The sequence below is a fragment of the Sprattus sprattus genome, assembly GCF_963457725.1.
Source record: "Sprattus sprattus genome assembly, chromosome: 1".
In the NCBI taxonomy this organism is placed as follows: domain Eukaryota; kingdom Metazoa; phylum Chordata; class Actinopteri; order Clupeiformes; family Clupeidae; genus Sprattus; species Sprattus sprattus.
In genome coordinates this window covers 51577976-51593776 of record NC_137920.1, presented here as the reverse complement: position 1 = coordinate 51593776, position 15801 = coordinate 51577976, and the positions used below count along the sequence as shown (strand labels likewise).

Here is a 15801-nt window from a genome sequence, read left to right as displayed (position 1 = left end):
GGGAAATGAAGAAGTTCCGGAAACATCTTCTGAGGTCGCCGAAGAACGACAAAGACCAGAGAAAACAAAGTGTCACCCCAAAGACTGTTTAGCTATCAAATAACTCCATGATGAACAAAAACGCAAGAACAAGTAGGTTTAGATGACTGATGATGATTATTTATTGAAACTTTGAACTGTTTTGTTTTTCTTTTTTTTTGTAAGAGATGTACCATAAACGTATGGGTGTTTGGTCTTGAGAACTAAACTGCAAGTTCAGGCTGTAAACTATGCACTGTATATTCCATGTTATTGATGAGGCTTTTTAGTATGTGAGGACAACTGCATGATGCACCAGAGGTGAAGATGCTGCTTGCAGGGAAAGCGCCCAGTCAGTGTTATACGTCCTGGGGTGTAGGCAACCTTCCCTCCCCCTTCCCCTGGCTCCACCCAACCCAAGCTATCGTCCAACCCCAGACAAAGTGTGCAGGGGGGGGGGGGGGCGTACCTTTGTACCACCATACCACTCATTTGTCTTTGTCTCCCCTACAACACCGGACTGTTACTCTGGGTGTGGTTACAGAGGATAGCTAAGGGACTGAGGGTCCCCATGTCATGTTAGCAGCTGCGCTGTAGCCTAGGTAAACCCTGATGTGACAATGATGGTGAAACTCATTTTGGTTCATTGTAGTGGTGCACTCAGTACTGCCAGGCACCTGAAGGCACAGAACGGACTCCAGGCGGTACATGCACTTCTATGAGTCTGCCTTTTCGGTCCACATTTATTTATATCAGTTATGTATGGCTTGTTTATTTATTATTATTATTTATTGCTTATTTATTTCATTATTTATTTATTTATTTAACATTTATCTATTTATCGACCTTCATTTTTCATTCAAGAATTCCACAATGTGAAGTGGTTTATGTGTAAACAAACGAGTTTGATCACTGATACTGCATCGGTAGGCATTTTTTATAATTGTAATTATTTGAGCTCTTGCTTCCTTTATAATGCAACTGAACCTCGAGGAAGTTGACATGCAGAGAAAGGGATTTGGGCACACCTGTCATCTGTCTGCATGGATCTCCTGGACCCAAATGGACCTTCGTGGGTCAGTGCGTCCCTGCATCTGCACTGACTGGTGATTCTGCAGACGATCGAGTTTACATACTGTAGGCGATCTGTTTGCAGCGCCATGGTTAATCTTTTTTGACTACATTCGTAAAGCCCTGCACACTGCCCTAGTGGGTGGTCTTCTGGCAACCAGCTAACCAGCTTTTCCTGAAGTGAAGTTTGAAGGGAAAGCCCTCCTGTTCAGACAGTGAAGTTAATGTCTCTAAGCTTAAGGGAAAAAAACTGGAAGTGCAATCAGGGAACACCCCCAGTCTTCCTCACTGTTCGTCATAGACCCTTCCTTCCTTATTCTCCATGTGTTACATCTATAATGTAACTATGCTCAACTTTCTGTAATAAATACTCAAATCTTCAGAAATGAATACCAAGCCCTACCCTTAGGATTGTATAAAACTCAATAGTTGTAGTGTACTAGTTATTATTATTATTATTATTATACAGAACAATAAAGTATATAACAATGGAAAACGATCTTCATTTTTCTGATGTCATTTGTGTACTGCCTACTTTCAGCTCTAGGGGGTACCAGGGTTACTTTTCTCTCAGTCTTGTATTCAGCTGGGTTTCCATGAAACTTCTAGAATCTAGAATGTTCCAGTCACCCTGTGTTAAAAATGAAACCCCTATTTCAAGAACCCTATGTCTGCCCATAAGGTTGTGTGTCAATAATCACTAGTATCATACGTTAATGTAGTCTTAGAAATGTAGTCAGTAGTCTTTTTAGTACAATCTCTGTCATATCATATTCTCAGAATAATATATTTTAAAACCCATTCATCTGATAGTGACAACAAATCAGTAATGACTGCTAGTTAAAGAAATGTGGTCGGAGTTTATAATAGTTATCACTAGTAACCAGCACATGGCAGTTCACCAACTGTTTACATCTGTTTGTGGTGCATTTCTGTCTTAATACTCTTAAGCTTTGTCTGCTTGGTGAGTTTGCAGAAGTGCCCTCACACCCTGGCTGAGTGTGTGATTGTTTCTTGTGGATGGTAAGTAAACGCCTGGCTGCTGGTGCTCGCTCTGGCAGGCTGCCACGCTCTCTCCCCCCTTCACCGGCCCATGGCTGTCATCTCTCCTCTCCGATGGCCTGACACTGGGGGGATAATGACAGTGTCCAGAGACGGCGAAACTCTCACTCCCCTGGCAGGGCTTGGTCAGCAGCACACACACACACACACACATGCCAACTCACACACACACACACATGCCAACTCACACACACACACACACATGCCAACTCGCACACATACTGCATGTATGCATGCACACACAGACATCCTATGCCAGCCATATAGATGTATAAGCTAATGGAAATTACCGAGTGGCTCAGTGAAACCCACGTGAGTGACAGTAGCTGGGTAGTGTCAAATGTGTTGTGCTCATCTGTGCAGAAGTGCATAGAACATGCAGATGCAACTGACACTCATAAAATACTGTGCTTCTAGGAAAAGGTCTATATGGTACATTACAGCAAATATTCTGTAGATGTTAGAAATAAGGATGTTTCTCATAGTTCATCATGCATCAGTCAGTCTTTATTCCAGTAAAGTGCAGTAACAAAGCATGTGAAACACACTCCGGATTCAGCAGTGTAGGTCTGAACAACAACCATCTCAAAGTCTAAGCATATACTGTTAAAAACACCTCCTAGCCTCCTCCTGGGCTTTAAATGCAAACAGGTCTTGCAAACTATTATTGTTCCGTGTGATAATTACTTCCTCTGATCCTTTGCCTGAGCTAGTTCTCAATGGTCTAACCCCATTCCCATACTACAATTGGTAGCTTGATTTCCTGACCCCAGGTGTCAGTGCCATGCCAGGGTGAGGAATTTTCCGTTGTTACCATGATATACTGTAATTTCTTACAAGGGTGTGTTGCTAGATATATTAAAGGCAAACGTACAGTGTGCATTTAAAGGCACATTATGTAAAAGGTAATTATGCTAGGAAATGATCTCATTATATTTAGAGGGCCTTCAGAGTATTTGTCTTGGTTATAACATGTCAACACTTGTGATCATCTTTGCCTCAGTCTACCCATGTGATTGAACGAGTAGACGGCCTGGACGGCACGATGTAAAGGACCCTCTGGGCGTATCGGTCTCAGCACCTGTCTGCACTCTCTGTCCATTCCACTCAAGGGACCACAAAAAATAACATTCATTGCAGCGTGTTTGTCCCTGTACTTAAGTAAGACTTATGTCCATGGAGACATGCATTCATATATAGGGCTGATGGATGTGCACACACACCATGCCCATCTTTCAGTGCCATTCATATTACACAAAATGGAACACGGATGCTGATTTTATCAATAGTTTAAAAAAAAAAAAAAACACTGAACCACATCTGATGCTTTGATTTTACAGGAAAATACGCTGTATAATACTTGAATGGCAAATTAAAAAATATTCAATTATATTTTCATAACATCTAAATGGACGTACTGGATGTATGGAATTGACTAGTAGCTCTGAACGATTGTTTGAAGATATATTTTGTGTGATCATGCAGGTTTGTAAAAGTGGATGGGCCACGCCACACTGTGTTTGATATCCAATGGAGATTTAAAGTGTCATCCAAAGATTTCAACACATATACTGTATGACGGTCACATACTGTACTGTCTACATATGTCACAGGAGGGGGATATACACCATATGTTGAGGCTCCAATTATGCTGAGTTGGGCTGCCTGCCTTACAACAGCCTCATAGATTCCTCTCTCTCTCCCATAATGGGGGGGGGGCAGGATTACAATTGAGAAGGGGGGGGGGGGGTGTCAGACAGAGTGTATTTGGCAGCTGTGTTGGGGAGGGCCCGTGCATTGGATTCCATTCTACTGCTATATCGGCCGTGAATAGACATTCTAGTCACTTCTATAAATATCTGGAAGGGAAGGGGGGGGCCAGAGGGGGACTTTGAGGAGGTGTGTCTGCAGGGCTGGGCAGAGAGTTGCTTATAAAAGCGTCAAGCTGAGAAGCAGTCAGTACCTTTCTGGAAAAGTTTGACCAAGATCAGGCTGTCCTCCTCCTTCACTTCGTCCGACAGATCGGTTTCCGCAGACATGGCCGAGAGGCGCATTCCATTCTCCTACCTCCGCACCCCAAGCTGGGACCCCTTCCGCGACTGGTACCAGGGTAGCCGTCTGTTTGATCAGTCTTTCGGCATGCCCTCCCTGCACGAGGACTTCACTCCTTTCCCCAGCACCCACTGGCCCGGATATATGCGCCAGGGCCTGCCTTCCGTCGCCGACCCCGTCTCCCCGTTCCAGTCCCATATGCCCGTGATGTCCCAAATGTCCCAGATGCCCCCAATGTCTCCCATGCCCCAGATGCCCCAGATGCCCATGATTCCCCAGCCGCCACCGGCCTACGCCCGCGCCCTCTCCCGGCAGCTAAGCTCCGGCATGTCCGAGATCAAGCAGTCGCAGGACAGCTGGAAGGTCAGCCTGGATGTCAACCACTTTTCCCCCGAGGACCTGGTGGTGAAGACCAAGGACGGTGTGGTCGAGATCACAGGTGAGACTTTAACATCCCCTTCCTAAATATCTCAGGGAACTTGTTAAAACCCCTTGGCTTGTTATTATAGCGATCGTGTTTTGCTTGAGCTTCAGTTTGTTTCTGGCTAGCTGTTATGATTGTCTCTGCTGGCATGTTAGACTGAGAGAGAGGGAGTGTATGGACTGCACATTCACTAATTTTGTCAACTATTTAAATTTTAGTAAGGATAAGAAGCTAAGAAGTATGTGAGAGGCAGCAAAGAAGCAAGAGACCCACTCTGCACACAAAACAGAAAAACACGGCAATGTGTTGACAATCATTTTTAACCTGCCTCATGTATACCTCTCAGAGTTGGAGCACAAATGCTCTTAAAGGCAGACAACACAAGGCATCAGTTTAAAAGCACAATGTTCCCAACTGTCAGGGAGGGGAGTACTTGGACCAAAGCCGGACAGATTCCTGAGACATTATACAACCCTCCACAAATCAGACACTGCCTTTGGAGCAGTGGTTTCGGCACCAGCACCTATAAACTAAGAACTGGAACTGAATGTTTAGTCTTTAGAGCAAGTCTGTCTCCTAATCAGGAAAAAAGACTCAAAGATACACTAATTTCTCCTGAGGCTTCGTGTCCTTACATGAGATATGAAAGGCTGGGATGCCAGTCAGACATGTCCACTAATACACAAGGACAACATAAACATGTGGTTCTGAAAAGCGGCTCTTTAAAACATTGCTGAGATGAGTGCACACAGTGCCCATCTGATACCCCCTAAAGTTAGCCAGCTCATCTGCTGAGCATCCCACAGGGAGAGGAAACAGAGTGCCCCCCCTTTATTATCAGTCTGTCGTCAACACAAACAGAGGGGCACAGACGCGTCCCAGCATGGCCTGTGGGACCTGTTAAGGAGTAGAGTGATAGTAGAAGTGGAACAGTAAACACCGTACACTGCAATGCTGTGATAGGATACAGGCGCTAGTCAGTAATCAAAAGCATGGAAAACTAGATGTAACGCAAAGCGTTACAAAATATGACCGCCAAACTGTTCAGTAGGTTTTGGCACAGAATGAGTCATGGTTGTCAGTGTGTTTGTGTGTTTTTATGTGTTTTGTGTGTGTAAATTGGTTCAGTCACATGCGAGGTGTGGAAACAAAGTGAAGTTTCCAACCACCAACAGGTGGCGCTATAGGTGGTATCAGTCAGGCATATGTACGCGTTCGGGCCGGATCCAGTGTCCACCCTAAGACATTTTCTCTGGATCAAACAATGTACGCAAGAGTTATAAGAGACTTTGTGATTTATGGCAAGCACTGGCAAGTTGGCAAAGTTTGAGGGTCTGCCACGCCCACACCTTCCGACTAATAAGAAAATCTTCTATAACTTTTAGTCACCCATGGCTGAAGAGTAACCTGACTACATTTCAAGGCGTTACCATTAAATCTGTCAGAGGAGTTTGATCAGATGCGAGGTGTGCAAAAGCCGTCAAAACGCATCTTACACTCAAAATGGCCGACTTCCTGTGGACCTGCCACCATGGCATCAAGAGACTTTTTGGTGCGTCCAAGCATGATGAAGACGTGTACCGAATTCCGTCAAGCTACGCCAAAATAACCCCAATGCGCCGAGTTTTTTGCAATGTTCTAGGGGGCGCTACAGAGCCATTTTGCTCCATCCATGGACAAAAACTCTACCGAAGATGGACGGTTACAGGCTTGATGTCCCTGGCAAATTTGGTAATTTTTCGAGCACTTTGACATATATGCGATTAAAACACCTAATTTTTGCTTTTTAATTTTTAACTAGGTGTAATGGTTATGGTATGGGTTGACATGGCCCCTTAACACAAACATACAAGAACAATTTGGCCCTCCTAGGCCCTACGGTTCTCGGAATATTCGAAGAAAACTGTGTCGCGCCACCTACAGGCAGTGGTGGAATCTGTAACAAAGTATTTTTACTTCGTTACATTTTTACGTATCTGTACTTTACTTAAGTAAAAATAATAGTGCATACTTTTTACTTTTACTTCGTTACATTTTGCAGCTATTATCTATACTTTTACTCCGCTACATTTCTACAATATGTGTCGTTATTCGTTACATTTTATGAACACAGTTTCGCCAAACTGTTGCCTACACAAAAATATGGATTGCGTTGCTTTAGGACGTTTCAACCAATCAAGTGGCTCTATCAGCTCCAATGACAGGAGCCAAATACGGCAGCAGCACTACGGTAGCCTTGCCTGTTTTGCTTAAACATTCGACAAAACAGCCTGACTAACAAACAACTTTTCAGCATGGATTCAGAGTCAGCCTCATCTGAGGACATGTTCAAGTTCAGAGGCCGCAAGAATAACTCGTGGAGGTTTCAGTGCGTTTCCTGTCTACCACAAAAAAGGAGTTGCTAGACTTCAAAATTTGCCTTCAAATTTGGAGAAACAGGTCGAGTTATGCAGAGTTCTTTATATGCTAAATTAATGTCTATGACTTTTGCATATCGTATGCGGTTACTGACATGTTTTTATACTGTTATCTAGCAAAATACATGTTGACATACAGCAATAGCATCAAAATAACACGATTTTACCTTGATTATTTATTTAACGTAGTGGTAAGATAAAGCTGGTAGTTTAGCAATGTCAAGCTAACGTGAAGATTTGCCTTTTTTATTGACTGGTTATTGCCTGGCATGCAAACTTAATGCCTAGTCTTGGGTTACTCAATATGTTTTTTTTTTTCCTTTTCTGCAATCAATAGAGCATTCAACTCTGCATTGACCAGTTTAACATCTCCATTTGTTTTTCATGTTTCATATTTCCATTTTTTACACGTTTACAATTAAATAAAAGATTAAAAGATATTACATTGTGTCTTTATTGGTTTGGCTTAATGGTATTAACCTTGCAAATAATCCCTGGTAGATAAATTGTCATCCGCAGAATTGTAAGATAGAGTGTGAACAGTATTACAGACAATAGGCCCAATAAGTACACCAACCTTTCCAATTAACAAATGTTGTTGCTTATACTAGTAGTGACATAAGTAGAGGCATTTATTACCAGTTGCTATTTCTTTATCAAAATGGCACAGCCTAGTCATTGAGAGACAACCCATTGTGTTAGTACTTTTACTTTTACTTTTAAAGTAAATTTAAAAGTGAGTACTTTTTACTTTTTACTTAACCCTTAGAACTCAATTGACGCGCCGACGCGTCAAAATGTGACTGACGTCACTCTGACACGTTTGTTTAAAAGGCAACGCCTAATCAGGAAGTCATTCTTGAATATTTCAACAGAGTACACTTCAGGCTTCATTTTGATTCCATGTATGTGTGGTTAGGTGCAGTAGAAATAAAACTATCATTATTTAAACAAAACATAAACAATACCACGACCGGAATGTTGTTAGAATGTTATGACTTGAATTCGCGGCAGCGAAAAGCTACAGATGTCATTTTATTGCCACATGAAACAGCGTGGACAAACCAAAACAAACGATGCCATTCATTCATATGACACACCACTGATCTGTATTACTGTAGGATAGTACATGTACCATATCCAGGAAGTGGACAATCCACAGGAAACACTTTTGTAGATCAGAGCAGGAGTTTCCTGACTAGTGAAGTAGGCGGCAAAAGAGGGCGCGGTTAGCATAGCTTTGTCGCTTGTATTGGTCCTGGCTGCTGTATATCATTATCATTATCCACCCATCAACTCTCCACTCATTCATTAATCCACTCACAACAATATTGAAAATGAATCGTGGACGTAACGCTTTTAGCGTGGAAGACGTTTTGTCGATGTGGGACGACATCCAGGTCGAGGAAGAAGTTGACGCCGAGTCAAGTTTTAGTGAGAGCAGTGAAGACGAGAACATCCCGCCTCCTCCTCCTGCTGCTGCTGCTGCTTCGTCTGGTCTGAGGTAAGTTTGTTATACGTTTGATAGCGAAATAGATGGCGAAATAGCGGGAAAGTTTTGACAATTTCAATTTAGTATAAACATACAGTGACATCCGAGTGTAACCCTTATTGGAGAAGCAAATCCCATCTGCCTGAAGTATAGCATCTCCCGCGAGTCGCATAAGTAGAAGTGACAGATTCAAGGCTTGACAGGCAGACATACCGAGTGACAAGTGGTGACAGTCGTAGTTTTGCAAACGTAGGCCTACATGATGATGTGTAACTAATAAGCTTATGATAAACCGTTTTGGTTACTTGCTTTTACCTCGTTTAGTGTTAGGGGTTATGTTTTGTGGGCTGTCTGAAATGATTTCAGATGTTGAGCAGTCCGTTGTTGACGTGAAAGCTATAGCCTACTACTGTAGTAGCCATGCCTAATTTACTGAACCAAATGAAGGCTACTGTGTGTGTGTGTGTGTGTGTGTGTGTGTGTCCAGTCTTCACTCCCCTTCCTGAACATTTCATCTGTATTGTAGCAGTGTTTTGGAGAGGGCAGACACTCCAGCATTGTTGTTGGGTGTATGCTTGCACTGATATAACTTGAAATGATGGGCCTAATATGAACTGTATTGTTGATAACGTTTTTGAGGAAAAGTTTCATTGTCACTGCATGGTTGGATATGATGCTATAATAGTTATTTTACACAATACATACGCACACAGGTGTATATATGATGCCACTCCTAAAGTGGTCAAATATTTGCATATGAACAGTGTTGGACAGCCAGATGCTGAAAGCGCACACCCAATTTTGTTGCTTTACATGTACAGGAAATGACTGTTTTTTTTTTTCTTTGTGTGTATTGTAGAGGTGACCAGTCTGAAGCCCAACCACCACTAAGGAGGAAAAGAAAGGCTCCTTCCTCTGGACCAACTCTGGCTGAGTGGAAAACAGAGATGGATGTGGACATTGCTCCACCACCTCTGAGATTCAGGCCTCTGAAGACCCCAGGCATACAGGTGGACACCACTGTCCAACACACCCCTGGAGAGCTCTTCAAGCTTTTTTTTTCACCTGCTGTGGTCCGTCAAGTTTGCAACACTACCAACTTGTATGCTGCTGTGAATGCAGTTGATAAGAGCTACAAGTGGGTTGACGTGGACTTGACGGAGTTCTATCACTTCCTGGGGGTGCTGCAGTACACGGGACTGGTAAAGCTGCCGTGTGTGGAGGACTACTGGAGCACAGACCCTGTGCTGAATTCAAGCTTCCCAAGGTCTGTCATGCCCAGAGCCCGTTTCCAGGCCCTGCTGTGGAACCTTCACCTCAGCGACCTGGTGGTGGACCACACCAACGACCTCCAGAAGGGCACACCCCACCACAATCGGGTACACCGGGCACAGCCCCTGCTGGACCACATGAGAGTGGCCTGCAAGTCGGCGTACCGTACAAAAAACGCTCTGAGTTCTAAGGGTTAAGTAGGATTGTTGATGTAGTACTTTTACTTTTACTTCTACTTTCATTTTCCTGGGTACTTGTACTTTTACTTAAGTACTAAACGTCAGTACTTCTTCCACCACTGCCTACAGGCCAGTTGGTGTATAACCATATAAAACAATGTATTGCATGCCTCCCCGTGAACGGAATTCCACGAAACTTAACGTGCAATCAGAAGGTGTCATAATGATCCCACACCTCCGATTTCGTGCTTCGTTCTGACCTTGTCAACTTACAATTCACCTTTTTTACAACACTCCATTTTTGCTTTTTCATTTGTAACTAGGTGGCGCTATACATGAAATAAGTGGTAGTGGAATGGTTGACGTGGCCTCTTAAGACCAACATAAAAAAAAAATGTGGTCCTCCTAGGCCCTACGGATTTCGACTTATTCACAGAAAACTGAATCGCCCCACTCTCTTTAAAAGGGGTCCAGTCCGACGAAAATCAATGGTTCCACGCTAATCTAGTGGGGCTACATGCCCACCAAATTTCGTGCACCCCGGTGTTTCAGTGTCCCGGGAATCGTTGACAGAAAATCGACAAACAGAAAAAAAAAACTCCGACTAAACCTATGTCGCGCGGCGGTCATAATAACTCTATACATATAGACTCAAGTGCTCCTACATATACGTATAATTGACTGCATGAACAGCACCATACATGCAGCAGTATGCCTGTCAATCCTATGAGAGGACACAGAGACTGGAAAGTTATCAGGTGCATGGCTGATAACTCCCAGCCTTTAGTCAAGTGCTCTTACATAAACAACCATATTCAACACACACTGCTGTCTAGAGGGGCCATACATTCCATCCCATGAGAAGATGCAGGCAGGTGCCAGTTTTTAAGGCGCACGGCTGATAACTCTGGTCCTGAATCAAGAGCTCTAACATAAAACAGTGCCTTTGTTATTTGTTTGACTGAATATGGTGCCCCTTAAAAATCCACAAGACCATTGGCAGGGTTTGAGTAGCTAGGAATGACTACCTGTTTGACCATCATTAGAGATGAGGGACACAGTTAGCTACTCAGTGGCTCAGGCTGACCTCTGCATGTGTTTATTCCACACAGGAAAGCATGAGGAGAGGAGAGACGAGCACGGATACATTTCCAGATGCTTCACAAGGAAGTACACGTGAGTATGCTGCCTATTACAGCTGTGGGGTTGAGAGATAACAAAGAGCTGCAGAACAGGCTCCCATGGGCATTCTTTGCCCTGACACTTGCATGATATTAATTTGTAAAAACTACTTGATTAGCATTATAGAGATCAACAAATCTTACCTTTACTCCTGTATCATATAATGATAGAACTCCAAATTACTTTAGACTTTCACAGCTATAGCAAATAGCTAAGGCAGACAGCTATGTCTTGTGTGATATTCAATCCTTCTATGGTTACTCCTGCTAATCCTATGATTTAAGTGCGCTAAGTTCTTGAGTCATTTTTTATGTTGGGGAACTGTTACATAACAGCGGGAGAGCTATTCCTGTTGAGCTCTGTACAATGCTGAGCTCTGTGCCAGAGTTCCTGCTTCGGACCACCACGGAACATCATAGGTTGTTTGCCTTGCAACTCAAATGCGAAATCCGCGATTCTAATTAAACAGATTTTCAGCGAATTGCTCCTCAGAGTTCACTAGCTATCTGCTCATTGTATGCGCTCAAAAAAACTGTAGTGTTCGTGCACAGAGACAATTCAGTTGTGAAAGTGTGTAAGATAACAAGACAGGGATAAAAAGCAATGACAATCTGGAGACTGTCATACTTACATAATATTGGGAGGGTTAGTCTCACATAGACATTTATCCACATGTATAGAAAATTCCATTCTCTCCCTATACTCAATCTCTTGTATCCTTTTCTTATCGTCATGTCTTTACAAAACCATGTTTGTGGTTTTCTCTAGTATGGTGCAGTAGGCCTCACGCTCCTTAAATTCAAAGTTTTTTGGCCCTCTGTCGCCATCTACAGGAAGTACTCTATGCGATCATATCCACACCCTTTTACCCACCCATGACCTCTGCAGTTTGTGAACTGTAGAGATTAACAGTACAAAATATTATAGGTTAAGTAATATTCTATCATATTGTTTTAGTGTTCAAGAGTGTGCTAGATATACATAAAAACAGATGATGAAACAATATGTGTACAAAATTCTACATAATTATCCAAAAACTACACGTACAAGGTTGTTGAAAATGACTCAGTCATGCTGGAGTGGTAGACTGATGTAACCAGTGAATGGTGACTGTCAGCACTCAGCAGTAGAGAAATCTGGATGCTGTCTCATGTTCCATGCCTCTGCTTTTGTGTGCCCTCCAGCCTGCCCCCTGGTGCAGACTCAGAGAAGATCACATCCAGCCTGTCCCCCGAGGGCGTGCTGACTGTGGAGCTCCCCTTGCCCAAATCAGCCATCCAGGGCTCCGAGATCAACATCCCCGTCAACGTGGAGAAAGACAGCATTGTCAAGAAAGAATGAATCTAACCCACACACACCCAAGGGGTGGAGGGGGGATCTGATCCCTCGTCTCCGCCACTCTCCCCTCTAATGATCCAACCCCCGGCTGGGAGCCCAGAGTACACACATCTACACCAGAGCCTTATGCTGGCTCTGCAATAAATACACTCTTCATTTGCATTAAGATACACACTCACTCACTCTCACATACAAACACTCACACTCACACAGACACACACACACTCTCACACATACCGTGATGTATAATTTGCCTGTCAGGCACTGTGAGCAACTAAATCTGCATTTGCTTCCTGAACACTGCCCCTTAACGCCAACAGCATGCTGCCAATCACCGCTTCAGCTTTGGGAAGGAGCTCAGAAACAGCCACAGACTCCTTGACGCTACACAAGCAGCCTAGACAGCCCTGGTCTCTCCAACAAGGCTGGTTCTTCCTCTCCTGTGACTGAAGTAATCCCTAAAATTAGACCAAGCTCAGAACAGTGTGAATGTGAATGAAAACTAAACCTGATATTTTTTTCAATTTCTTCGCTGAGAGGAAATGTTAGTTTTTCATCTGATGTTGCATTTGGGGGAAATGAATGCATGCTAATGGAGAATAAACCTTTCCTCAAAAAAATCACCTCTCCTTATGTTATCATTTTAGCATTGTACATTTGTTTTATTTGGTTAACATAAATAGTAACTTATAACCATGATTTTCATAGTAATAAATCTGTATTTTAATAGCCATGTAAACTGTGTACAAAGTGGTAGAGAGGGTGTTGTGGCAACTCCCGATCAGCAACTTTCTGGCCATGGGTAGAACACCAGAACACCAGTAACCTTGGTAACACCAAGCCTTCATCTATAGCATTCATGGCCACACCATAGCAGCCAACATGACAATAGTGACAGTATGATATCTGCTAGTCTTTCAGAATGAGAAGTTGAATACAGTCCATAATGGTCGCCGTCTGTTCCCTTCGTTCTGCCAAGCCACATCTCGTGTATACAATTCCTGTATCATTGTATATTCCAAGCACAACTCTGCGACAAGCCATACACAGTTTCTTGCTGTGATTTATCATTGAAGAAAATAACTTGAGGTGGCAGAAATAGTGCTACTGAAAACAGACGTTCCTAATCTAAACCGGTAACTGGATAAAACAGACGTGATGGACATCTCAGAGCTGGGTCTTTTGTTGGTGTTCAGAATCAAAGGGAATCCATGTAATGGAATCAGTGGAATGTTAGAATGCAACAAATCAGACCTCTTCAAGAACAGGAAGTGGACACACATAAGGAAGATCATTGGATTCTACTGGCTTTGTTTTTTGCAGACAAACCTCATTAGAAACTCAGGAACGTGGTGTTATAGTAAGGTAGGTGCTGACCAGCAGCCAGTCCTCTTCATATGCAAGTGGTGGTTTCACAGTTGGTCTCTTGATGCTCACCTGTTTCCATGGCTACAGGAGGGGAAGTTCTTACAATATACCACTGACAAAGAATGAAACAGGCAGTTAGCTGAATGAATTCATATTGAAGGAAACATACTATTCCTCTCACCAATGCACTAACACTATTTATCTCCTCTGGACAGTGCCTGAGATTTGTCATCAGCACTGTAGAGTAAATTTAGCCTGCAGACTGATCAATCAACATGTGGTAAAAGATCCTGTGTGATGGAGTCACAGAATAACACACAAGGTACCAAAACACATACAGTACAGTCACAACGTATCCATTCCCCTTCAGTTTTACACATTTTGTTAAGTTGCAGTAATTCATGTTTCCCTCATAAATAAAAACAACCTGTCTCCCGAGCTGCTTAAGTCTTTTTTACCACTGTTGCATTGAAAGTGTGATCACATACTGTATCACTGCATGGTACGTCAACTGCATAGACAAGGACAGGAAATCCCTCAGTCGGGTCATAAGGTCTGCTGAGAGAATAGTTGGACTTCCACTGCCTCCCCTGGACGACATCTTTAGGATGCGCTGCCTCCGCCGAGCATGTGGGATTTTGAAGGATGAGACTCACCCCGCAAACCATCTCTTCACCCTGCTACCTTCTGGCAGGAGCTACAGGGCCACTACAGCCTGTACCTCCAGACTGCAGAACAGTTTCATACCCAGGGCCATCACAGAACTTAATAATCACACTAACCTCCTTCCCTCCACCTAGCACAACTGAACTTTGGTTGCACAAACAAATTTCGTTTTCTATCTAATGCACAATGACAAATAAAGTCTATTCTATTCTATTCTATTCTATAAATCTATACTCAATACCCCTTATTGACAAAGTGAAAAAATATTTTTTGCAAATCTTTTGAAAAGGAAAAACTGAAATATCACAAATATCACATAAATATTCAGACCCTATGGCCTAAGCCCTGAACCCTGATGGATTTAATGGACATCACCTGGAGAGTGATGAAGTGCAAGGGCTCGGAACGGTATAAATAGGGATGGGGCAGAACTTTTTTTCTACAGACTTTTTGGCAAAGCACATTTATTTTGCAGACTTTTTATATTACATTTTGCAGTTTCTTTTTGGCAAAGACACTTAAGACTGCCTGACGTGTTCCAGGCTCTTGACTTACCGAATGGACGAGAGGTAAGTGTCAAATAATCTATTACTTTTTATGGCGTTTTTTAACCTTTTGTTCACTACTTCCTTGATTTAAAACTAAGCAAAGGAAATGAAAACTGAAGTCTCCCCTTATTCCCCCTGCTGGTATTCACGACAATGCTGTTGAGGTTGTTAAACAGTACCGGTTATCTCTGAACAATGACTAATGACAAGTTCACTTTTGAACCAAGTACTGATGTACCCGTGTGTGCAATTCTACTGGAAGCTCAGGAGTTTCAACACTGACCCCATATTCAGGAGAATCTCTTATTCTCGTTTTATTGAGTGTTTTGTTTGCTGGTTTGGGTCGGTTACCTTGAAAAACAAGTACAGGTTGGAAGGAGTTGTTAGGAATTGACTGTGCAGTAAAATTGCCTTGATGAGCTCTCCCAAGGGTACAGAGTCTGAGGCCCTCTGAGTCTGAGCCAGAGCCCTGACATGAACCAAATTAAATATCTCTGTAGAGACCTGAAAATGGCTGTCCACTGCTTTCCCCGACCAACCTGGCAGAGCTTGAGAGGATCTACAAGGAAAAATTAAGCATGAGGCTGAAGCACAGCAGTGTGTGAAAATGCACTGAATGCTGTCATTCATATAGCATAACAACAACAAAAAAAGGCAACATAAAATATTGTCAACTGAAAAGAGATAGTGGGATGGGAGATATGGGAGAAAA

At 43.0% G+C, this 15801-nt stretch overlaps 1 protein-coding gene across 1 annotated transcript; it reads left to right on the top strand.

Annotated features, from left to right (window-relative positions):
- The first annotated feature begins 4115 nt into the window (after positions 1 to 4115).
- Positions 4116 to 13130, top strand: hspb1 (heat shock protein, alpha-crystallin-related, 1). Its single transcript, XM_080832174.1, has 3 exons — positions 4116 to 4642; positions 11100 to 11163; positions 12354 to 13130. The coding sequence occupies exons 1-3, from the start codon at positions 4189 to 4191 to the stop codon at positions 12508 to 12510; spliced, it is 675 nt and encodes a 224-aa protein (XP_080688300.1). The 5' UTR covers positions 4116 to 4188; the 3' UTR covers positions 12511 to 13130.
- Positions 13131 to 15801: the final 2671 nt, after the last annotated feature.